At 35.2% G+C, this 25,243-nt stretch overlaps 3 protein-coding genes and 1 long non-coding RNA gene across 6 annotated transcripts; 1 reads left to right on the top strand and 3 right to left on the bottom strand.

Annotated features, from left to right (window-relative positions):
* Nucleotides 1–338: 338 nt before the first annotated feature.
* LOC118041993 (uncharacterized) lies at nt 339–5,130 on the bottom strand. The gene is made up of 2 exons (XM_035049489.2): nt 4,710–5,130; nt 339–669 (listed from the first exon to the last, which is right to left on the bottom strand). The coding sequence occupies exon 1, from the start codon at nt 5,054–5,056 to the stop codon at nt 4,736–4,738; it is 321 nt and encodes a 106-aa protein (XP_034905380.1). The 5' UTR covers nt 5,057–5,130; the 3' UTR covers nt 339–669; nt 4,710–4,735.
* Nucleotides 5,131–5,928: 798 nt separating this feature from the next.
* LOC118042115 (uncharacterized) lies at nt 5,929–15,044 on the bottom strand. Of its 3 annotated transcripts, none has more exons than XM_073407528.1 (19): nt 14,625–15,044; nt 13,184–13,326; nt 12,732–12,849; nt 12,184–12,291; nt 11,971–12,089; nt 11,724–11,807; nt 10,973–11,146; nt 10,825–10,894; nt 10,596–10,750; nt 9,808–9,972; nt 9,657–9,728; nt 9,112–9,232; nt 8,723–9,034; nt 8,505–8,629; nt 8,184–8,417; nt 7,152–7,790; nt 6,823–6,978; nt 6,401–6,647; nt 5,929–6,275 (listed from the first exon to the last, which is right to left on the bottom strand). In XM_073407528.1, exons 2-18 carry the CDS (start codon nt 13,310–13,312, stop codon nt 6,576–6,578), a joined length of 2,853 nt encoding a protein of 950 aa, XP_073263629.1. In that variant the 5' UTR covers nt 13,313–13,326; nt 14,625–15,044; the 3' UTR covers nt 5,929–6,275; nt 6,401–6,575. The 3 variants fall into 3 exon arrangements, with proteins under 3 accessions (XP_073263629.1, XP_034905575.1, XP_034905576.1); XM_035049684.2 differs by having other exon boundaries at nt 13,184–13,325; nt 14,769–15,044; XM_035049685.2 differs by having other exon boundaries at nt 10,973–11,119; nt 13,184–13,325; nt 14,769–15,044.
* A 4,805-nt stretch (nt 15,045–19,849) lies between these two features.
* Nucleotides 19,850–24,858, top strand: LOC118042113 (alcohol dehydrogenase-like 7). Its single transcript, XM_035049682.2, has 10 exons — nt 19,850–20,065; nt 20,158–20,294; nt 20,421–20,467; nt 21,616–21,941; nt 22,598–22,680; nt 22,791–22,866; nt 23,169–23,233; nt 23,786–23,881; nt 24,053–24,217; nt 24,493–24,858. The coding sequence occupies exons 1-10, from the start codon at nt 20,011–20,013 to the stop codon at nt 24,640–24,642; spliced, it is 1,200 nt and encodes a 399-aa protein (XP_034905573.1). The 5' UTR covers nt 19,850–20,010; the 3' UTR covers nt 24,643–24,858.
* LOC118042114 (uncharacterized) lies at nt 24,508–25,120 on the bottom strand. The gene is made up of 2 exons (XR_004686414.2): nt 24,828–25,120; nt 24,508–24,704 (listed from the first exon to the last, which is right to left on the bottom strand). It is a non-coding gene; the product is annotated as an uncharacterized lncRNA (long non-coding RNA).
* Nucleotides 25,121–25,243: the final 123 nt, after the last annotated feature.

Here is a 25,243-nt window from a genome sequence, read left to right as displayed (position 1 = left end):
GGTTTGTTTTTGGCGCGACGCTCGGGAGGCTTCCATGCGAGTAGGTTTTAACCGGATTTATTAAACCCTAGTAAATCAACTCAGTGAGTGATCTACTCACCTAAATCATAATTTAAACTTAAGTAAATATGAATCTGGTGTAAACAGTAAGTCAACCTGCAATAAGACTAAAATTCAGTTTTATTGTTTTAAAAAAACAATCCAAATCAATATCATTTGAACTTTTTTTCAATCTTAAAACATGTCAATTCAGAGTAATTCGTACAATATGTAACCCAAGCCTTGAATTAGGCTGGGTTTAACTCTTAGTGCTCTCTTGTTACATCCTTCAAGCATTTTTTTTTTTTTTGAGTGATTTCTAGCGATAAAAAGATTTATTTTTTGAATTGTTATTTCAACATTCAAATTTGAGAAGAGAATGTTGATGCAAATACAGTGTTAGGGACAAGCAATTTTATATGGGTTTGCGTGCTGAGAATAGCTTGACTTGAGAAACCAAAAAACAAGAAACGGGCCCTCTTTCTATGCTCACACTAATGTTTCCTCTCATCCTTGCTAGTTACCTTTGAATTAATCAAGGTAATATTTGTTGCGTTGTGTTTATTGTGCCTTACACAGGATTTTAATCTCCGCATGCCTGTCTGATTCCATGGCCGACGGCTTAGGAACCTGGTTTAGGAAAAAAACACTGTTACTGGCTTTAAAAAAAAAAGATGATAGCAGTAGTATAACATTAGCTAGGCAGTTTGTGCGAGGGTGAAAATGCCTCCCGTGACACAGGGAATGGCACTACTTTGCTAAAGGCATTTTGACCCCTTGAATAAGGATTTTCCAGCCAGCCATCTTGGCTCAGTGATCTTCTGTGATTTAGTCAGTGGTAATTAACTAGTATGGCTAGCTACAGGTTAGGTGCGTGGACCTGCACGATTAGCAACAAATAAAAAGCAATGTGAAGGCAACCTGGACTTACTTGAAGATTAAAATAGATAAACAGCACCTTTTTTAAACCTGGGGTGTAATAACATGTGCAATAATGGCTCTGACTTCTGGCAAGGAGTAGTCATATTTGAGAAGATGAAGCACATGCAAGATAGAGGTCCATGTAGCACAGTAGATCGATTTATTTCCTAAACTACCAAAATTGAGAAAATATTTCCCACTCTGAACTATGATCACAAATGATCGAGCATATAGTACAACCACCCAATTAATTATTTTAAAAATAATTTTCTTTTCTTTTCTTTTCTTTATTTTCTCTTCCCCGCCTCTCCCTCCTCCCAACACCGCTCTCAACTCAAGTAGGGTGATCTCTCTCTCTCTCTCTACCACAAAATAAAAAAACCATCTCTATCCCTTCACAACAAACCTCACATTTCTCTCTCTGTAAGCCTTTGGTATGGATGGCTTAGTTTTTTTTTTTTAATATCTAATAAAATTCTTATTTATATCTTATAAATAATAATATAATCTTTTCTTTCTAATATATTAAGTGAATTTCTTAATACACAAGGGTCGGAAAGATATTGCCGCAATTCATAATGCTTTCTTCTCATTGTTTATTCTTCACTTGACAAGGTTGGAGAGGCTAAGTGTCTGAACAACACAATAAAAGATGGTGATTGTGCTTATCATGCTAGGCGATGACATGCATGTGATTCTGATAATAAGGCTCATTAACGTGTTATTTTGTTAAATATTTAACTATTTAATTTAATTAATTTATAATAAATTTGATATTGTTTATTGCAATGAATTATTTTAGTGTTGAGATTAAGTTTTTTTTCATTATAAATTTATCTGCTATGAAAATTAGACGAATATGTTGGCTTGAACTATAGTTGCTATTTTTATGATCATGTGGAACTGTGTTTTTGCTGAGCAGGGAGCAAAAATAATTGAGACAAGTAGGGGGTTGGGATTTTAATAGACCGTGCATGTAGACGACTAGTTGCTGTGTATTTACTATATATACTACCAGTTGTTGCGCATGTAGTAGCACATGCACCTCCTATAGATCATGTATTTACTACATACGTGATCTAAAGATTACGCATGCACTGCATGCACAACCATTATTTCTGTGCCAAAGTGAAAATTACTCGAGCTCCAAACGATTACTCGGTTGTATTCTGTGACATGGCAGACCTATTTGGTAATCTGGTCAAACACCCAATCAACCACTGTTTTGTCTAATTAGATCAGGCGTCTTTTTTTTTTTAATCTCTTTCCAGTCATGAGATGGGTCCTAGAATTGCCACATCTGTTGTTTTCCTAGCAAATGTGTGATAAACTCCGGCCCAGATGATATGAACAGAAAATTGTCACTTGCCTTGGGATCTTTTCCCTTATCTCAGGCGTGATATCTGCAGCTACAAGCCTGCAAATCCTTTCCATGAATGCCTGCGAGATCAATCTAAAATATAATGACAAATCTCACAATTGATGGCCAAATGACATCTTTACTGACTTCGCGCACTAACGGCAGCATGCTGTCTTGAAAATTCAACAACGTTCTATTAGCTTTCATCTTCAAGAATTAACATTTCTAGATGATTCTGCTAGGAATTCTCTTGTAGGAATAAAGCACGTTGAAGTTCAAATCGCCCGTAATTGAATTTTTCTACATCAACTCTCAACGCGACTCTACACCTTTATTAAAGCAATATTTGAGACGCAAAGTGACTATTGAATGGTTCCCAGCAGCAATTATTGGCCTCACTCTTTTGGTTTTGATGAACAGGACCCAACATATCAACCCACGTTTTCAAGGTGACACCTTACCATTACCCTGTAACCCGACGCGAAAGGACAAGGGTGCCCACTCTCCTGGCCCTTGCTAATCTTATTTGGATTGCTTTTTCTATGCTGCTAGACAGTTAGTATGAGATTTCTGCTAGCAACAGACATTTGAATTTCAGTATTTGAAGCTAGTTTTAAGATAAATACATTCTAACATAAAAATGGCAAACTGTCAAAATTTAAATAGGTGAGATTTCAAATTTCCTCTATTCTTTCAATAAATGCAGCCAGTCAGTCAGTCAGAGTCATCAAAAAAAGGGAGTACGGCTAGGGATCTTAATAATGTGTTATCTGCCTGTAAAGGAACAGTCGCATCTTTGAGCTAAATTTGTTTAATGCCTTGCATCAGACAAGTAATGATCATTACTGATCTCTAAAAATCAAAGCCATGCCAATAATCCAAACACTTGGCCAATAATCCAAACACTTGGCCAAATAATGTTTAGAAATTTACCAACGAACTACCAGTACATGTGCATGCACAAATATGCTCCACGGCGTGGACCCGACCTTTAATCAAAATGAGCTGCTAAAGAAATCAATCAATTTGAATATGTAATTTGCTCATATTCCATTCCAATTAGCAAACTCTTCCTCAAAATTTACTCCTTTTAATGCCTTGCATCAGATCTAGGAGCGTGAAAATTTTAGTTATACAACGCATTAAAATTATCACCTAAATAGCATCTTCCAAAACTCCAAAACTAGGGATGGCAATGGGCTCTCTGGATCGGATGTTTTTATATCCATACTTTATTTATTACCTATCAAGTATGAAATTTAGTTATTTATATCTTATTTATCAGGTTTCAGTTATAGATATGAATATTCATTTTACTACTATTTTTTTATTATTAAAAAAAATATATATAATAATATATATATTTGAAGCATGCACACATACACACACACACATATATATATATATATATTGGGTTAGGTTTTAGTCGAGTTTGGCAATATCCTTATCTTGTCCATGAAAAACCTACCCATTAAGTTTGAATTTAATTGCTATCCTTGTAAAAAACTAAATACAGCTGATTCATTGCAAATGCATGCATTCAGTTTGCAAAAAATTATTATATTAATAGAAAGACTTCTAACCGATTAAGTGATAGCAACCTCTGCCATAACTAGCAGACTCTCATTTGTTTTAGACAACATGAGTGCCAAAATACCAACCACAGGATTGCAGAAACTGTTATGAAGCCTCAGATGGTTAGCTGGTTTGTCCAACGATCGAGAGTTAGGCATCACCAATACAATAAAACCCTATGACCTGCTCCACACTCAATTTGAAACCAAACCACCAATTCTATTTTCCTCAAAACATAGTAAGCTGAAAAATCATTTGCAGAGACAATGGAATGATGAGATATAGGACACTATCCTAAGCTTTCATTAGACAACACAAAACAGCACCTTCTCGACTTCATCGAATAAAACGTCTAACAACTCAAGTCAGCAAGACCTCAAAGCTAATCACAAACCAGCGCAAAAACTGTTTCCTGAATTCATAAAACCAAGTTTTAAAAACTATTGAGCGTACCATTATCCCAGGATTTACCACTCAAAAAGGCTTAAATCCAATAACTACCAGTCATCTCCTCCCTATGATAACTGACTCTCACCATAACTACCTATTTGCACAAAATGCGCCAAGCATTCGAAGAATTACTGATATCCCAAGACAATTAATCACAAACAGAAGTCATATATCCAAAATATTAAATTCTGACCCGTCAACCACACCAACTACCATAGATAGCCTAAGACCCCAAACCACAAATAATCATAGAAATACTCAAAAACGATACCGTCAAGGACTAAAACGAAACATTTAGGTTCATTTACAATTTATTAATTCAAAATCAAATAATTAAAAAAAAAAAAAAAAAAGAGTAACTCACAGGCAAAATAGACCACGAATTTCCATTCAAAGGTCCTCGCCGAAGAGAAGGCGAAGGCGAGAAGCGAAGAGACCAGAGGAATCAAGAGAGGCTTCGTGAAGGAGGCTGCGCTTTATATTCTTCATGCGATCGGTTAGGCTTTTTTGCTCTTCTTTAAGAGCTATAGTGTCTTCCTGGAGGTCGTGGATTTGGTACTTTTGGCCAAGGGATCTGATGCTCAAGAGAAAAATCCCAGTCATCGCAAAGAGCTGGATGAAGCTGTCTTTGCGTTTCATTGCATTTGCGACTAACCCTAACGATTTTCTAGGGTTTTGAGCTGCATTGCCTGCTGAGCTTGAGGAAGCCATGAGAGCAACTGCAGGTGTTGGACTGCTAGCTGGTGAAGGAAGGGCGAAAATGAATTGGAATCTCTTTCGGCGAGAAATTAGAGAGTTTTTTTCTCATGGTCATAATCACGGGCCCGTCTTCACAGGTCGTGACTAAAACCCAGCCCGGAAAGTGTACAGCCCAATAAGAGTAGTAATTGCTTGAGCCCATCTAAGCCATGCCACAGCCCACTAGGATGGCATTTTGACTAACTAAATAAGACAAAAATAATTAAATTATGATTTCAATCCACTATTTGGGTGTAATTAGAAATCAGTATAAATCAAGATCAGTTTCTGTATTGCTTATTTATCTTTAAGGAATCTTTTGAATCTTGTAAATATAAAGAAAAATAAATAGGAAACCGATACTGTAATTTCGAGAAATAAAGAGTTCATAAATAAACAAATAGGCTTTTGAGAGGTTTAAGATCATTTTTTTTCCTTTTCTTGAGAGGTTAATCGGAGCTTAAAATGCTTTAAGAACATAAAATAAAACCATTGCTAGTGATATTGAGTTGGACCTCTTTATCAATTTGAATCAAGCTTTCAAATTTATTTATATTTAATTGACGAGCCTAGTGGATCACTATCCATCTCATATGCAAAAACAAATAAGTCCATCTCATTTTAATGCATTAATTTTAAAAAATAAAAAAAATATTATTTAATACATTTCTAAATAAAAAATACTTTAAAAAACATTCTTAAATTTTTTGTAACAATATCAATATAATCATGATAATGATCACAATAATATAAATGTCTCTAAAATAGTTTTTATGTTTTTTCAGAACATGTCTGTCTTTCCGTGAATAGCAACCACGCGTATTGTCACTCATCATGCAATAATCTGTACTGAATATATTACAAATATTATAGAAAATAAAAATCCAACCGAGCAAAGATGATCCAAAACTATAAATGAGCCGGGCAGAACCCAAGGAAAAACTCAACCGACCCACGACCATCCTCATTTACGAGTGGATAAAAAAACTGTAACGTTGCATTAGGTGTACTAGGGAACGAGGAGAAAAGAGTAGAACGGTCGTAGAGATTGACAATTACAACCGGAGATTTATCAAACGATTCAAATCCAAGACCAATAAAATATATAAAAGGATTACAGAATCCCCGCCAAAAGAACACAAACGAGCAGAATTCAAGCATGGAATGCTACTAGCAGCAATTCAAGCCGAAACTGCATCAGAGAAATACAAGGAAGAATCTCTTAGAACCAATTCTTGAAATTGTTCAGAACTCAAATGTCACGTATTAAATTATTTAAAGTAACAATCCATACACAATTAACCCAAAAAGTCTTACCTGCCAACAACCTACTATAATTTGGAGCACCTCAAGCCCCAAAGCTTGATTTTGTACAACATTCTACAGACTGAAAGAGTAATTTGAAGGTGACCCGGCAGAGGTGATCATATCCCGAAATTTGTTTGGATCTGTATCACATGAGAAATATCAGAACCATTTCAACACAGAATGGTTAGCACTTGTCCTCCCCATAGGCATCCTGAAGTCGCCGCTGAATATCACGCTGCAGCATCTCTACATAATTCTGCACGGATGAAATTTTCCCTCTGAGCTTTTATGTGCAGCAGCATAAGCAAGAAAAACCACATGCATTAACAGGAGTAAAATACACAGGTGCCTTGACTGCCATCATCGGTATAAACAAGCAGAAAAATATTGAAAGTACAACAGCAAGAAAGATAGAGAAACATAAAACTTACACTGGCTAAATCCTCGTTGTTGTTCAATTCATGCTGAATATCTTCAGCATTGCTTCCATTGCCATTCAACCTTACTGCATTGCCAACAATGGCTTGAAAAACATCTTGAGGTGCAGCAAACTGTTCAATCCTCTGAGCCACTTCGTGGAGGTTGATCTATAAGACGCATAAGATAAACTCAGTCAAATCAGGGGCCATTTTACCAATTCTGCGATAAAAATTCCTTCATCAAGTTAAATGAGAGGGCTTGAACACAGCAGCACTTTGCTTGTGTACAGGATTTCATTCTGTTCACATATATTTGATTTCTTTTTGCGGGTTATGCAAACCTGAATGTTATTATCATTAGGATTTTCAGCTCCAATTGATTCCCTCTCATTGGATCGCATCTGGGGTTCAGATTCTGGGGTAGGAAACAGCTGGGGAGTAGGCGATCCATGGCCAAGAACCTGGGAAACAACAGGCATCATTTGTCGGACCATCCCTGACAGATCAAATCCGCCGCCTTGGCCACTGCCTAAACCTGAGAACATATTTCCTAGATCTTGGCCATCAACCTGCTGAGCAATCTGACTGACAGTATTCATTATTTGGGGATTCTGAGTGAGCTGTTGCAACATATTCCTGAAGACATTGGGAGAACCAACACCGGTTTGTTCTGAAACCCCTGCGAACAAATTATTCATAACAGGACTATGTAGAGCTTGAGACATAGCACTAGCACTGTCAAACTGGCCATCAGCACTTAAATCTCTTGGTGGTCTACCCTCCATGACCTGCCCAGGAAGGGGGGCTACTGGATCTGGGGGTGTGTCACTTGCACCAGCCCTATTTGTACTAGAGCTGCGAGATGCGAGAGACTGTAAAAGCTGTCGGCCACTGATTCCAGCTTCTGGGTTCCGATTGAGATGGGTACTGGTTGTTCCACTATCACCACTACCAAGTGAGTTTGGCTGCTTGGTTCGTCTCTAGTCACATCAACAAACAGAGATCAGTTTTTTCTCTCATGGAAAAAGAAAAAATAACCATGTGGACAGGTAGAGCATGCATGACAGATGCAGTAATCAATCCAAAAAGTCAAGCCTGGCAGAATGCAGCAGGCACTTATTTCAATGTCAAAATAGGACAAGCTCACGCCCAGCACTCACACCTAGTACAGCATTCCACGCTGCATACACCTTTCACTGTTTACACAGTGATAGCAAAAGGCAAAAATGATGCATCTTGTAGCGTCCTTTACAGTAAGCATTTCAAAACTTCAACACCACAGCCTATTCCTTGATCTGTCAACAGGTCCTCGTGTATAATTGAATACATCATAGATAACTCAAAAATAAATAAATAAAGAGCAGTTACCATACCTTGCGGTCCAAACTCCCCAAACCCAAACCAAGTGGAACGGCTTTAGTGCTGGAACTGGAAGCATTTTGAGAAGCATCTTGAGACTTCTGAGAAGTTTCTACATTAGGACATTCCACTGAAGAAGACGGTATATTCACTGAAGACGACGGTATGTTCACTGAAGACGACGATACACCCACTAAAGAAGATGGTATGTCTTTCAAGCTCAAAGGATCATTGTCATGTACTTGGGCCTGTTAAGAGATGGTATTCTCTCAACAATTTAGTACTAGCCAGAAAGAAGTAACAAAGAGGATCCCTAAATAATGCAGAAAGCAAACCTTCTGGCCATGGCATTCTGACATAACTCCAGGTAATGACACATTAGATTCCCCAGCTCCATTCACCACAGTGCTATTCATCTGTAAGTTTGTTGGATTATTACCTGCTACAGATCCAGCAGAGCCTGCATAATAAGATACCAATATTATATTATCCTCAGTAAGTAAAAGCAACAATATATCTTTGGTTTTTTACTATTTGACCATTCAGCAGTTACCTGATGCGAGCTGGTTTCCTCCTTGCCTATTGCCAGCAAGTTGTCTCAGTTGCGAGTTTATTCCGCTCATTATAGAGCTTAATGACATGGAATCAGAAGGTGGCTGTGAATTTGAAAGCCCAAGACCAGGTTGTGCGGCAACTGTAACACCTGCTGAGGGTGAAGGGACTGATGCTGCAACAACATTTCTTGCTGGCAGCGCCTGCTCTGGGCCTGAAACACCCAAACCAGCAGCATTACCATGTTCTCCCTGCATCCCTGTACCACTTGTCCTGGTACCTAAGGTTGGAATAACAGATGCTAGCGAGGTCCCTGGTAATGCAGGAGTGTCAAACAGACTTGAATGCAGGTAAGCAGCATTGTGAATAAAGAAAGCTTGTTTTGCTTACCAGCATGTATATGAATGTTTACATGCCTTGGAGCATTTCCAACACCAACAGGACTGAATGCCATGGGATTTGATGGTGGAACCGAACTACCAAAAAGGGAATTGGTTTGAAGAGGAAAAGGCTGCAAAGAATTTAAAATTAGAAAACAGTGTGCCAAGCTGGCATATAAAAATTCACAGTTGCAAGAAATTAAGCTACAATGCAGAAAATCCACTCAATGATAATAGTACGCAAGACTGTATCTAAGGAAAGCCTAACAGGTAATTGAAAGAGCCTTTTTCATTTAGTACACACCAAATTCATATGATCCAGAAAGCCACACAACAAATTTTTCTTGTGAATAAATGACAATTACCAATCGGTTATACATGGTATCAATTTATATTCTGACACTGAAAATTCATTCATGATATAAACCCTACCACAAAAGATTTCAACAACAAGTGAGTGAGGCCCTATCTATTATTTTTAATGTCGCCAATCATTAGTGAGATAAGTTAATGCCAAAGTAAGCAAACTCATAATTTCAAAAATGATTCACAAACCTGGACCATTATGGGATTAGGCCCTGATGGAGAAATATAAACAGCAGGCCCAGCATTTACAGAAGGTTCTATCTGCAAATTGTAACAAAATAATCATACATGATATTCAATCATTACTGAACTGTTGAACAGACTTGCGGTTAGAACATACTGGAGGTTGTCCCATACGTAGCGTCAAGATTGTGCGACCAAGCTCCAGAAAAAGAGCACCTAGATGTTGCATTGCAAGGCCTACTTGCATTGTTTCTGTCTGAATTTGACCCCTTATAGCAGGATCAGTAGAGGAACCATTTTGTTCCAGGCATCCTGCAATATGCTACGACATTGCAGCACATTATAAATAATGCATAATCAGATCACAAACTTATCAACTCCACATAAATTTATCTCTAGCATTAACAAATAGGACATTGATTTATCTCCAAAATCTTGATGTAAATTTACAAATCAAGCCCTAAAAATGAAAAAAAAAAAAAAAATCCATTCATCACATGAAATTCAAAATGGATTTTCTAAATTACCAAGCATAGCAATGTTCGTGATTCTCAAACTACAAACATATTGAAGTATGTCGCTGATGTTAATAAAAATAAATGCTATGCAGTAATGGCCCACTGATAATTAAAAATAATTAGCATCCTCATATAAAGTGTCATTAAGATTCCCATAACTACATTTAAATGCCTATACAGACCGTATGTTTCACAAAGTAATCACTGAATCCAACATCATCGCATAATCATATCAAGGTAAAATGAATCACAAGCATTCAGCAAGTTCGACAAGATATGGGGAGTCAAGTCCAATTATTGAAATGCTAACATCAAATTCAAATTAAAATGCTGGTTCAACTTCGGACATGAATAACCACAGATTCAAGAGCTCCAACAATAAAATCAGATGAGGAAGGGGAAGGGGAAATCAAAACAAATTGTTTACAGATAATGCAGTTGTTGCGGGACCACTGAGAAGCCGTGCTGCATGACGTAAAACAATGCTCAATGCTTCAGGCGTCGGATAGCCCCGTGCATTGGAAGGTAATTCTACCCTTGGTGGGTCTTCCATGCTTCTTGTTGATGTATTTGGCTGATTACCTAGATGAAGCAAATGAGTTATTTTCAGCATCTTCAACTGAAAATACATATGTATATACTTTTGCTATCATCACCATTTTGAGCTAGGACCCGTTCCATGCGTGTAATGAACTCAGAAAGCGTGTTCAAAGAATCAGGAATTGGCTGAAACAAAAAGGACAAGTTTACAATACAGTATAGCTAAACATATCACAAATATGCAACTGAAGGAGATCTTAGTACCGAATGAAGTGAAGGAACAGGTATAGCTGCAGACAAAGGAACTTGCACAACTTGAGGTGCTGATTGAAATGGCTGGCCAGACCGTGTTTGATTTCCTGCAGAGCTCTGACCACCAACATTGCCCCGCAATCCACCAGTTTCACTTCCCTGAGAAGCTAGACCAGTAAAAATTGGCTGTAAACAGAACACAAGTAACTAATTTAATCTCTCACATTCCTCCCTGATGTCATACATGCACTCTAAATTCTCACACTTGTAACAATATGCAAACTAATATGAAAGGCAGAAGCTGGAAATCTAAATATAAACCAAAATTTCAATACATTAATTGTATCCAAATTGATACTCCTAATAGAACCTTTCCACCGAGCAGAAAGAGAAAAAATTGGAGATTCTACTTGGGCAATTAATGCTGGCCATGGCCTGATCAGCAATCGTATTTATAGAATTAACATATGAATAGCATAGCAGAATTAGCACCAATGAGCATAAAGAATGAAGATTTTCAGTCAATATGTTTTAAACATTTTCTTTTTTGTGGGATCAGTATAGTGAAAAAAGTAGGCTTAGAACCCAAGCGTACCCATCCCATCCTGGTTAGTACCAAGTTAATTATTAACGACACAAAAAAGGAATGATGGGATACAATGCCGTCGGAGGTCAAGTTTTAATTACATAATTTATATGGATTAGAAAGGTCTTGCAATGAATGAGAGTTACGAGATTATACAAAACAATAATCAGTGTTTACCATATTTGATGATTGCATGCCACCTATGCTGCTGGTTGCTGTCTGGCCACTAGCTCCAAACAAGTTTAGAACAGCCCCAATAACCTGATGTCAAGCAACAATAAATATGAGTTTCTGCTAATACAACACAAATACGGTCTCCACATTCTTTTGCTGCCACTAACCTCAACTGAACATCAAATAAAAATACACGTTATTCCAGCAGAACTATCAATGAGAAATTAAAAGGAAAAGAAAAGAAACACACCCGAGAGACATCTGGAACAATGCCTTCCCCTTGGTCCCCATCATTAAATGTCTCAAGAACCACACTGTGAGATACTTGCCCAATGCGATTTCGGGGGCCACCAGCGCTTGCATCGTTTACTGTCATTTGAAAAATTAGAAGAGAAAACTATCAATCCAAAGAACATCTTCAAATCCAGATTACTCCACAAGAAAAATAATTAAATATCAATACCCTGATTACTATTATTCCCCATTGTATCCCCAGAGCTTGTACCAGCTGAAGGTTGTGGTTGGGTAGGCTGCCTTGCAACCACGTGCAGTGTATGCCCATTTTCCACTTCTAAAAACAGTCAAGGGGTTTACCGAAAATAGTAACATAACACAGCCAGTACTGACAAAGGAAAAATCCTCAGTGTCCTTGAAAGTAGAGTGATCTGAGATGATAACTGAGAGTGGGATATGATAAAATCTGGTTCCATAAAATAATGTACCCAATGATGACCAAGTGTGGGATATCATAGTATCCAAATCATAAGAAGAATGTATGTGATAATTAACAAGGAGGTGACTAGCCTCCCATAACTCAGATTAAAAGCATGTGCCAAATTTCAGGTTTAATGACATCCAACAATATATGAATCTATCTTCCAGCAAATCAAGCAAAAGACCTATAGAACACAATAACTCAGATAAAGTGGAAGTGAATAAATTCCCAGCAAAAAGAGGGCCTAAAAGTTAGAATAGCAGGCGCAGCCATTTTAATGCTTAAAAGATGGATACGATATTCGGAAAGGAGATGTTCATCCTTCAAAACCCTTCCCCTGAAAATCAGCCGTTGCTGACTCACCGGTATACTGATTTCATTTGCTATTTTCTCCTTGAATACGGAAACTGGCATCTGAAGATATTCAAAATTAGGATTGTATTAGACAGTCCAGACAAAAACATTTATGCAACATACAACACGCACCCTTTAAATGCTCTCTTAATAAACTTTGAAATGCATGGAACCACATTGAATTATTTTTATTGACCCAAAGACATGATCTCTCAGATCCAAACATTCAAAAAGTTTTTCCACAACACGCACACTGCATGAATTAAGGTTAAAGCTATCATTCAAAATTATTAGAAGACAGTCCAAAAAACTTCACTTCAATAACTAAATATGAATTCAAAAACATAAACAGTACAGATCAAAACAGGAAATGTCAATGGCACACAATACTTACATTTTTGTCAACCTGAAAACTATAAATCTGAGAATCTAAAGTCTTGATATTGAGCTCTATAGTTGCATCTGAACCTTCTCCAGAAACATGGCTTGTGCCAGAGCCTTCATGAGAGTACACATTTGCCATAGTACCTCAGCAGCTAACAAAACTCAAAACACGATAATATCACAAATAAGATACACTATCCAGGTAAGTAAATTTCTATGTGCCAAAGAAAAAGGTGACTCAATTTTTCCTGATATGAGCACAATTAATGTCTCAAAGCACTTAGGGAATACACGGGTGCCAGGAGACAAAACTACTAAAAGAGAAAGGCAATCCGTCTTTAATATGCATCTAATAAGTTCATGATAGGATGGAAGCCCAAAATGAAAATAAATAAACAAAGTAATAGATTAATTAATGAACATTATATATACATAATCATTTGCTCAACATGAAGGATGCTGAACAGAGCACTCTACTCTAAAAACATTAACCGACTTATAGTCACTGAGCATCCCTTTTTCTGCAAGCAATTATTCATTATATGGGCATTGTCAACCAGGGTTCATCTCTTCCCAGTTCATATTTACATCCTTGTGTGTTGGGACTCAGGATTGCCATCAAACCTAAAACCTTTTGAAATTCCCTGCTGTAGTATGAAACCATTTCTGGCCCATGAGGACTACCTAACTAGACAACCATTTATGCCATTTATAAGCAACCATCAAAACAAAAGTATATAATTATTACCACACATCTCTCCTTCCCAAGCTAAAAGAAAGTTTCTGCTGTAACGATGACATAAATGACAGAACAAAGATATACTCCAACTACTGAATAATCTGCCATCCAATTCTGTAATTTCCTACTGCGCAGCTCTCCTTCATGTCTTAAATCGCAACAATACAAAAACAACCCTATTATCCTTTCCCTTTTCCTTTAAATGGAAATGTGATAAAAGACTCCGTTATTTCCAGCATTCATCTAAATAAACAAGATTTCTAACATCCTCCTAACCTTTATAAGCATATCCAAATCAGGAGTCACGGCTCATGATGAATGACAACATCAAAATCCTAACTTTATCATTAAATACAATCAATCAAAAAAACAATTCCAAACTAACCGGAACACTTCAAAATTCCACACGCCCTCTCCTCTCCACCAAAACCACTCCCTTTCCGCAATAAATAGAAATCTAGATTAGCTCTAAACTCAGAACAATCAACATAAACTCAATTTTGGCACAAACACACCACATAAGCAAGTCTAGCAACCAAAATATCAAAGATAATCAGATGCCAACATCTGTATGACCAACTCCTAGGGTTTAAAACAACAAACATGCAAAACCAGATTTTGAAAAGAAAAAAAAAAACCTGAGGCATCTAAAATCATTAATTCACGGCTAATTAATAATCATAATATAATTTAACAATAAAAAAATCCTAACGTAACAAAACAACCACGTTTTCAAGTCCTCGTCAACTTTTACGGCAAAATAAATTCCGATGAACCGTAAGCAAAAACTGGCTTTGCTTAGGGTTTGTTTGGAGAAATAAAACGAACAATCCGGAAAGGAATTCTGAAGGCAGACCTTTGTTTCAGTTTGCGAAGACGCAGGGATCGGAGAGAGAGGATGAGAGGATGAAATGGTTTTTGGGAGTAGAATTTGAATTTGATCGGAGGATAACTTCGAGGTTAAGCGACGGGATTCTAGGGCCACGAGCGGGCACGCGGAGCCGGGTTAATGGATCAGCAACGTTCCAGAAGAATCTAGATTTATAAGGCTACCTCGTAAAAGAGGAACAAGTATGGCAACAGTGGGTTGACAGGAGTCAAAGGTCTTTCCACGATGTCGTTTGGACGATTGGCTGTTGGTGGAGAAGTCTGCCAGTTTTCATGCAATGTTCTGGTCTGGTCCAGTGTAACGAGATTCAACCATGCTCATCGGGTTACTCTACAGGCTTCCGACCAATCCAAGCCCAATATTTTCAGCCCATTAATTAGAATAACTAGCGCTTCCTTTGTATAGTTAATGGATATAATAGGCCTAGCTCCTTCTATAGTTAAATTAATTTTGATGTTTAAAAAAGAAAAGTAACACATCTTAACTTTATTAGTTTTATTTCAGAATAATATAATAAATTAAAAAATATATATTAAACACGTTTTTCTGTTTTTTTATTTATTTACAATTTCAGTGATATTTTCAAAACTTTTTTCCATTTATGTTGGAAAAAAAATATTTTATTTAAAAAAATAAAAAAAATAAAAGATATTTGATTTTATATATTTATTCTAGACTTTGTTATTTATTTTAATTTAAAAAAATGATTTTTTTTCAATTCTTGTTACTTGTTCGTGCTATTTGTTTTTATCTTTTGTAGCTTGTTTTTAATTTTATTTTTAAAATCACAGGAAAACCTTGTGATATAAATAATCTATAAAATTTAGAAAATATAACCAAACATGTAAAGTCAAAACCTTCATGAAAAAATAAAATAAAAACTCGTGTCAATGAAGTAAAATACATATTTATCATAAGTAAGCATTTTTAATCAATAAATTATAATTTTATTGTTCACTTGATATCCTTATATTGTTTATTGTTTTACAAGACTTCAACAATCAATATAGCATTTTCTAATCAGTTTATGCAGTGAAAATAAGTAAAAAGTTAATAAAAAAATCTTTTTATTTATTGAGATAAAAAAAAAAACAGTGTGTGAATGAAAAAAAAAGTTTCAGGGGTAAATAAACAAAAAAAAGAGGGGAAATTTTATTAATATTTTGTTATTATTTTACCTAGAATTGAATTTAATATATATTTTATTATCTAACTTATTGATCATGTTTAAAAATTTAACATGTTTATGGATAAGGTTTTTAAGTATTAGGTATTATATCCAATTAAACCCTTGTGTTTATTTGGATTTAACACATAACTAAACTTAATAATATTGAGTTTAGTAGTTGGTTAAATCAATATCATCTAGAAGTGTCATTTTACCATGCCTAGAAATATTGAATATGAATATAAATCTCATTCTCGTGAATTATTACCCTATTTATAACTCTTTTAAACATGATCTTGGGCTAAAAAATAGATTATAAAAGTATTTTGATCCATCATAAATCACAATAGCGAAACGTGCCAGGCCAGTACTCGACTATCGTGCAAGTGTCAATCACATGAAGTGGACGCTGTTTGTCCGTGATAATAATATTCCGATCTGGATTACAAGATCACTCTGTGACCACTTGATCTCTATATGCCGCCAGCTATTGGCTCATCACTCACGTGCATGGAGAAACCTACTCCTGTGGCGATGCCTTTGCTAACGTGGGAAGGTTAGCCACGTTAAAGAAAGAGCATTTAAAGCGTGTTTAGTAGTGTGGTATCATTGCTTTTCAAATAATATTTTATATCGAAATACATGTCAATATTTTTTTTATTTTTTTAAAATTATTTTTAACATCAGCATATCAAAACAATTCAAAAAATATAAACTGCATTTAATTTTAATAAAAAAAAATAAAACAATTTAAATTTGATAGCAACATACGGTTTGCACTGAAAAAAGAGCATGGAGGGAAGGTTCATGAAAGGATTTTGTGAAGTACATGAGACTATAATATATTCTGAAGTTCAGCTAGTAATTTGAAGTGCCATACAGGCTAGTTTTTTATTATTATTTTAATAAAAACAGTTAATATAAAGTACGTTAATTTCGAATTATATATATATATATATATATATATCATTCGGTGAGGCTATCATAAATCGTGGGGTCTGATCATATAACATTTGACCAAACAAAATGAAAAAAAGTAAGAGACAAAACTTGGGTATTCTTGTAATCATGATCACGACTCACGAGAGTATGGTTCTGTCACACACGTCTGGGTTGGTTCCCTTTTCTTTTTTTTAATTTCTGTCTTATGTGAAAGGTAAAATTAAATGGTATATTCCCTTGTTATTAGCTTGCAAGTCAACTGTAACCAGTCGATCCAAGATCTAATTTAAATGGAGTTTCAAATTAAATATATAAGAAATTGCTTGATTAATCAAATTAACCTAATAAGTTAACCTGTCACTTATCAACTAATACTGTTTTAATTTTTTAAAAAAAATTAAAAAAAATATTGCTTTGGACTAGATTCTATTTATTTTTGTATTTTATAAATGTTTTTTAAAAAAATTTAAAATTTTTTTAATTACTTTAAATTAATATTTTTTAGTGTTTTCAGATTATTTTAATGAGCTAATATCAAAAATAATTTTTAAAAATTAAAAATATTATTTTAATATATTTTTAAATAAAAAATATTTTAAAAAAAAATTATTATTATATTTCCAAACAATTTTAATTTCGGTTAAATTATTCACAACCACGATTCAGGTTCCAAGACTGGATCATGGATTAGGTACACTTTAATTGATAAATTAATCTTCATCCATCTACGTCTAACCACCACCCTATATTTTTTTTTTTTAAGCATAGCTATGGGCTTTTTAAAACATACTGTATAGCTGTTGCTAGTTTGACCTTTCGAATTAATTTTGAACATATTAAAAGCGAATGTTAATATTGTGTACTTTTTTCAAATATCATGTTTTTTAATTAAAAAAATATACATATTTCTTTTTATCTTAATATTTTTATTTATTTTATCTTTGAGATTTTTTCTTTAACCAGGAACGTATAAATTTTATTTTTATAAATATCCTGGAAACAAAACTTATTTATATAAATACAAAAGAAAATAAATAAAAATAAATTACAACAATCTTATTATTAATTTTTTTTTAAAAAAATTAAATACTAAATAAAAGGATGCATCAAAATAAGTGGGTAAGGGTTCAAACTTCATACTTTCTATTCTCTAAATATTCATACATTAATTCTCGGAACATTAAGTGGTGTTTGCGAGTTTAGTAGCGATAGATTTTCAAAGTACTTTTCACTTAAAAATATGTCAAAATAATATATATTTTTAATTATTTTTTATATCAATAAATCAAAATAATTTGAAAACACCAAAAAAATATTAATTTGAAACAAATTTTTTTTTTAAATACCTTTAAAACATAAAAATAAATAGGTTTAGAGATCCCACATGCAGGCTTGCAAAGACAGACTTGCATGCCAAGGCCCTTTTTATCTTCTTATTTGACTAAAAAGATAAATGATGCATTGTTTGCTTCTTTTTTTTTAAGGGAGACAAGTCATCTGCTGTCTAGAATCTCACCGTTGTTATGGTGCGAGAGACTCGGGCAGGGGTTTTGCTCTAAAAATACAATTTTCAATTTATTTTTAACAAAAAAAATCCATAAAAACTCATATAAACCACTTGTCTATAGTTCTTAGACTCAGCATGGTCTAAGGCCCTGGTTTTGGGTTTCAACATGGTCACACAAGTTGCCCGGGTTGATTCTTTTTTTAAAAAAATCAAAATGACATCGTTTTAGTAAAAAATAAACAAAAATCAATGAGTTGTAATTGAGTTTTTGATTAGGTCTTGCTAAGTTAACTTGCCAGGTCAGCCAAGTCGCACCGGCTTTTTTTTTTTTTTTTTTTTTTCAACCCGTCCCGGTTCCAGGATCAGTTCATTCAAGTCCCGGGTTGACTCACCGGGATGGATTTCAAAACTATGAACTCTGCAACCCGAAAACACCTCATAATCATTTGCAGAAAAAAAAAAAAAAAAAAAAACTTGATCTACGTTCGCCGATATATATTTAGAGAGAAACTTCATTGAATTCCTGTTGTTAAGAGAAACCCGTTAAAACATAAATCTTTATTTTCTATGGCCAAAATGTGACAAAATGAAAACTTTCTCTCATCCGCTGTTTTCTGGCGAGTTCTCTCTTTTCTCTCTAATTCACGAACTAAAAAAATTAATAAAATGTACTCTTCTCATCGGAATTTGATTTCATAAATTTTCTTTTCAACCCCTTCAAGACTCCTGTTTTTGTTTCTCTTTTTTCAATCGTACAGCGTAGCTGTGGTTAGTGGTGTGCTGTTGTATATGTTTGGAAATTTAAGTTTGTTAATAATAATCAAAGTTAATAAATTCAATCCAATAAATTAATTCAAGACTCTAAAAAAAAATCCTCTAATAGTATATATCAAAAACCAAAACACCAACGGTCCAATTTTCTTTGCAGTTGACCCAATCCTACTAGCTATTTATACGGTTCTTAAATTAGTTTCTATCTCCAATACCTTATTATATATCTATTGAAATAATTTTTTCGATTGTCTTAAGTTGTTAAACTCCTTGACTTTTTTAACTGAGAAAAAATTAATAAAAAATATTTATTTTAATTATTTTCTTAACACCGACCGGGTCTTAGATTATTAGTTACTGAGTTAATTCATTTGTTATAGTGTTAATATTTTTATTAAATAAGTGTTATTTTATTTTTATTTTTTTTAATTCTCTGATGCGTGACGACTCATCTGAGTTTAGATTGAATTTTCCGAGTCAGCCTCAGTAAAATAATTGATTTTTACATTTGCATGTCACCTAAAAACACGGTACAAATAAGATTCGGAATCATAAGTTTTTCTAGTCAACTCAAGTAACCAAACCGGTTTATCCAAATTCCTAGAAAAAGACAATCCGAACGGCAAGTAATCTTTTGCTCGAGAAAGACTTGGAACTTGGCCAAACGAGTATAAAGAAACAACCACACCAGGACAAAATGTGCTGTCGCTACCACTCTAACCACCGCTACATTTTTCGTAACTTAAAAGAGGCGAAGATATCTACAATTTCTCTGTATCAAGAGAGCAGCTAGCAGTCTTTTTTGTACCTTAGTTGCTACAATGGATGGAGAGAATTTCTCAGTCGAAGCAGGGATCAAACCAATTCTATGCAAAGGTAAGCGAAGACCCTTTTCAGCTGTGCGTGTATACACACAAATCTTGCTTTTGAAAATATGTGTTTATAACATGTAGCTTGAAACTGTACAGCTGCGGTGGCTCGCAAACCAGGAGAGCCTCTCGTAATAGAGGAGATAATCGTGGCTCCTCCGAGTCATCATGAAGTTCGTGTACGAATTATCTGCACCTCTCTCTGTCACAGTGATGTCACTTTTTGGAAATTGAAGGTTTTCATCTTCATCTGATCAATCTCAGAATCTCTTTCTACTCATGGAAAAACAGAAAGCACAGCCACAACAATATATTACAACTTTTATTTTAACTGTGTGCTATTTGTCTGTCATTTGTTGAAGGATCTTCCTGCTGTTTTTCCAAGAATACTTGGCCATGAGGCTATCGGGTAAGTGAAAAAACACCATCCACTTCTTTTCCTCACACTCACTGGTTCATGGTTTCCATCATTCTTCAATGGATTCCGTTTTCTTTTCCAATGGTATAGTAATTTGTAAATATTTGAATAATATTATGATTACTTGAACGGCAATTCTGATGTGGACTGCATGCTACAAATGGACACATCTCTCCCTCACCAATCACCCTCTAGCTACCGACTAATCCTGACATGAACCGCAATTCAAACTAATCTAATAGTTTAATCCAAGTATTTGTCAGCACCTATATGTTTGCATTTTTTTAATAGATCCAGTCAAGGGACCTCGAAGGCTGTAGCTTTGACAGCTACAAGTAACCTTCTGTTGCCATTGACTGTGCCCTCTCATGGCCAATACAAAACCATGTATATAGAAATACAATATTGACCGGTGATTATTTTGAAAACAGAAACTTATTTGCCGTTCATGATTTCAAAGATTCAATGCATTGAAAAGGGAGTTTAATAATATTCAAATTTGTATTCTTGTCAAAGAACCAAACAGTTAATTTTTCCTCCCTCGTGACCATTGACTGCTTCACTATAAAGCTTATCCGAACCAACTCTATTGCCAGCACAGGGGATTGACTTGTTGTTTGGGATCATTTTCGTTTTCTATTTTTGTTTTCGAAAATTTAAAAGTTAATAATGGGGTTTTAAATCCAAATAAAGTGGTTTCCAAAACTTATTATAAATTAAATAAAATTTTTTGTTGTTAAGCGTTGTATAAAACAGCTTTGAGCTTATAACGATAATACTATAATCTTTGATGGGCTCGGATGCGATTTTTTATCTTATTTTTATAATTCATGGAGTATTGAATGCTCAGAATTTTTTTCATTTATCACTACCCTACACTACATATGAAGATGACCTTCAGATGGTTTCCAAACTTTTTTTTTTTTTTTTTGAGTCCGAGAATTTTAAACTGCGTTTGTTTCATGTAGTGATCAATCACTAGAATTTTGTGGTTTGGCAAAAAAACAACTGCCGCAAAAACAAACAAACACACTCCTAGTTAGGTGTCAGGTTATAATTTGCTGCTTTTGAGCATGCTTCTGATCATATGCATGTTTGGTCACCTAACACAAGTTCCAATTATTTTTATGTTAATGTAGAGTGGTGGAGAGTGTAGGGGAGGATGTAGATGAGGTCGTCGAAGGAGATGTTGTGATTCCTGTGTTCTTGCCAGATTGTGGAGATTGTGCAGACTGCAAATCAAAAAAGAGTAATCTTTGTTCGAAACTTCCCTTCCAGCTCTCTCCTTGGATGCCTAGAGATAAGACCAGTAGATTCACCAACCTAAAAGGAGAGGTTCTATACCATTTCCTAAATGTATCAAGTTTTAGTGAGTATACAGTGGTGGACACTGCCCATATTGTAAAGATTGATCCTTCAATCCCACCAAGTAAAGCATTCCTACTAAGTTGTGGAGTATCAACAGGTACGGGAATCCACTGACTCGTGATATAAAATTACAATCTCCCCTGTTGCAAAACTCTGGCACATTTTGTCTAATTCATGTTTGGTCAAGTCCATTAAGACTGGTGGTGATTTAGTTGAGTTCTCTTGAAATTTTACAGATCTCCAAACTCCTTGCTATGAATTCTTGACTATCTTGCTTACACTATTTTCAACCATTTCCTATGCATTTATTGTTTGGAGAAACGGAGCTGGTTTTAAGTTATGCATTTGGACAAGATAGCCGGACCTATGTGTTTGTCTTCACCTGGAGTTACTAATATGTTTTTGCCTCTCAATGCATTATTTATTATTTGTAAGAGAATAATATAAATTATATCTTGAAATTTTATCTAATAATTTAAGTTATTGGGTTGAGATGATTCTTTGGACATGACATCAGAGTCTTGATGACTAAACAGTCACGATTTCGAATCTCATTATCCTTATTTATTATAAAAATTAAATATAAAGTAATGTGGGTCTATACAAGTTTTAGAATCAAATGATTTTTACTTGAGGAAGTGTGTTAAAAAAATAATATAAATTTTATCTTAAAATCTTATCTAATAGTTTAAATTATTGAATTAAAATGGTTATTTAATAGTATTGCAATAATAACCACTAATTGATTTTCAGGGGTTGGAGCTGCATGGAGAACTGCAAATGTTGAGGCAGGGTCAACTGTTGTCATATTTGGGCTTGGGTCAATCGGCTTAGCAGTATGATCTCTTGAGAATATATGCTTATGTGCTGTTTTACTCATCTATCTCTTTCTGATTTATATGCTAGGCTGCTGGGATAACGTCATGGCTATTTGGTTGTTCTCTAGGTTGCAGAGGGTGCCAGAATAAGCGGCGCTACTAAGATTATAGGGGTGGATGTGAATCAAGAAAAGTTCGAAATTGGCGAGTACTTTTTATGGGCTAATTGATGCTATTTTTTCACAAAATTTCATAGATTGAAATCCTAGGACGTGAATCACTTCTTTAAATGAGTGTACATGCATATATTTTGTTAAAGAATATGGAATGATTATATGATATGATATCGAAAAATAAAGTGGTTGTAGTTTTTGCAATTGCATTTGTCGATAATCATGAGAACTAGGTTTGGCTAGGATGTATCAAAAGCAGTTTATGCCATCAAATTAATGTCAGGGTGTATTGCATGATTTATGGTTTGATGCTTTATTTTCATTTCCACACAGCAAAAAAATTTGGAGTCACAGACTTAGTCAATGTTGAAGAATGCGGGGATACACCTGTGAGCCAGGTTTTCCTCTCAATCCTTTTACCTTATTGTTTATTTTCTACATTAATAATCTTGAGTTGGAAAGCAATTGGAAAGAGCTGAAGAAGTACGTGTTCGTCTGCTAGCTTGAGATGAGATTTTGTCTCGAACGGCTCCTGCTTCATGAACGATGGTTTGCGCTTGTTGTTTAAGGGAAACACGTTAACTTCCTGTCAGCTAACCTCATGCGTTAAATGCAATGAATAGATAGCTTTTTCTAGATTCAGAGGCTATGGCATGCTTTCAACTAGATTTCTGAATACAGAAGTAATTAACTTGTGATTTCACAGCTTCGAGATGGGATCCCTATAGCATAGAAATGCATTTTTTCTAAAATTGCTATAATATGTTTTTTTAAAGAGCACCTAGAAGTCTCCCCTCGTAGTTTTCTCCTTTCTCTGAGCAAAAATAATGGAGGAGTGAAAGGGTGTTTGGAAAAATCAGGATTTAGAATTTTTGACGTACGTAAGTGCTTCGCTCTCCGATCACTGAGAAGTTCATTCTGAAGTGTTTTCTTCTTACCATGTTGAACAGGTGATCAATGAAATGACTGGTGGGGGAGCAGACTACTGCTTTGAATGTGTTGGTTTGGTGTCCTTGATGGAGCAAGCATATGCTTGCTGTCGAAAGGTCTCGCTTCCAAAATGCCATTTCATTTATGTCAATGTTCTAGTCTTCCTCTAGGCTTCTGAGGATTTACTCCACTTCACACAGCTGTATGAGCAGTAAAGACAGTTTGTTTATTTACATGGTTGTGTATGGTGGGTAATCTTGTTGTTTGCAAATCATTGTGTAATTCAGGGATGGGGAAAGACAGTCATCTTAGGAGTGGAAAAACCAGAGTCACGGATCTCCCTTCCGTGTGTGGATGTCGTTCACAGTGGGAAAACCCTCACCGGAGCCTTGTTTGGTGGTCTCAAAGCTAAATCTGATATTCCAATTCTCCTAAAGCGTTACATGGACAAGGTGAACTGTTCTTTTCTTGCCTATCATGGCTTAAGTAAGACTCTCGTTATCCAACAATGTAACTGGCTTGATAATGTAACCTCCTTTTTTGTTCTTGCTATTAGAGGCACAATACTGTGTGTACATGTTACAGTTTCGAGGATTTTCCTCGTCCCAAGTGGTCATATAAAGCATTTAAGTAGCTATTTTCCCCTTGGTGATTTATGCTTTGGCATGTTAATTCTAAGTGGTTTTGCAGATGCGGGCTTGCTTACAAAGTGTTTTTTCTCTTTCAGGAGCTGGAGTTGGATAAGTTTGTGACCCATGAGGTCATTTTTGAAGACATTAACAAAGCCTTCGATTTATTAATTGAAGGAAAGAGTCTCCGATGTGTAATTTGGATGGACAAACAAGCAAGCTACTCCAAAGGTGTTTGTATATCATGATTCTTGAAGGCTCTCATCTAGGCGTCTGCCCTTCTATTTGCACGATGTTTGTGGGGTTTGATCTGCAAACAAATAAAGGCAGAGTCTATTAGAATATCAACAAAAGCATAGTTTGGATTCAGGGAAGCTCTTTTTTATTTTTTATAACAACGAACATTTAATACAAATCTCCTCGATTATGATACCGTAAAACAGCCTTGGGCTTTTGGCATTCCACCTGGAATTGGCTTGGTTCTTTTAAGAGGTCCCTCACTTTTTTCCAAAGCTCGTTGATCTGTAAGCATTGGTTAAATCAGTTCTCAAGCACACTGCCACCCTAACAAGGATAATAAATATTATACTGTCTGTTTACACGAAAAATCTAAAGTAAAAGGTAAATATTAATTTTACATAATACTCTTTCCAAAATCATTTAATGAACGAAATTCTTTTCAGTAATGTATCCCGAAAAAACCATTCAAGGAAGCTTTAAATAGCCACTGAAACATTAATTTTTGATTAAATGAGAATATTTGGTGCTGACCTTTCTTGTATCACCACTGTTGAAACCCAAACTTGTTGAATGCCTCTCCAGGCCCATCTGTGGTTCCAGCGGCAAAAC

Source organism: Populus alba, chromosome 2 (genome assembly GCF_005239225.2).
Source record: "Populus alba chromosome 2, ASM523922v2, whole genome shotgun sequence".
NCBI lineage: Eukaryota > Viridiplantae > Streptophyta > Magnoliopsida > Malpighiales > Salicaceae > Populus > Populus alba.
This window is presented reverse-complemented; position numbering and strand designations above follow the sequence as displayed.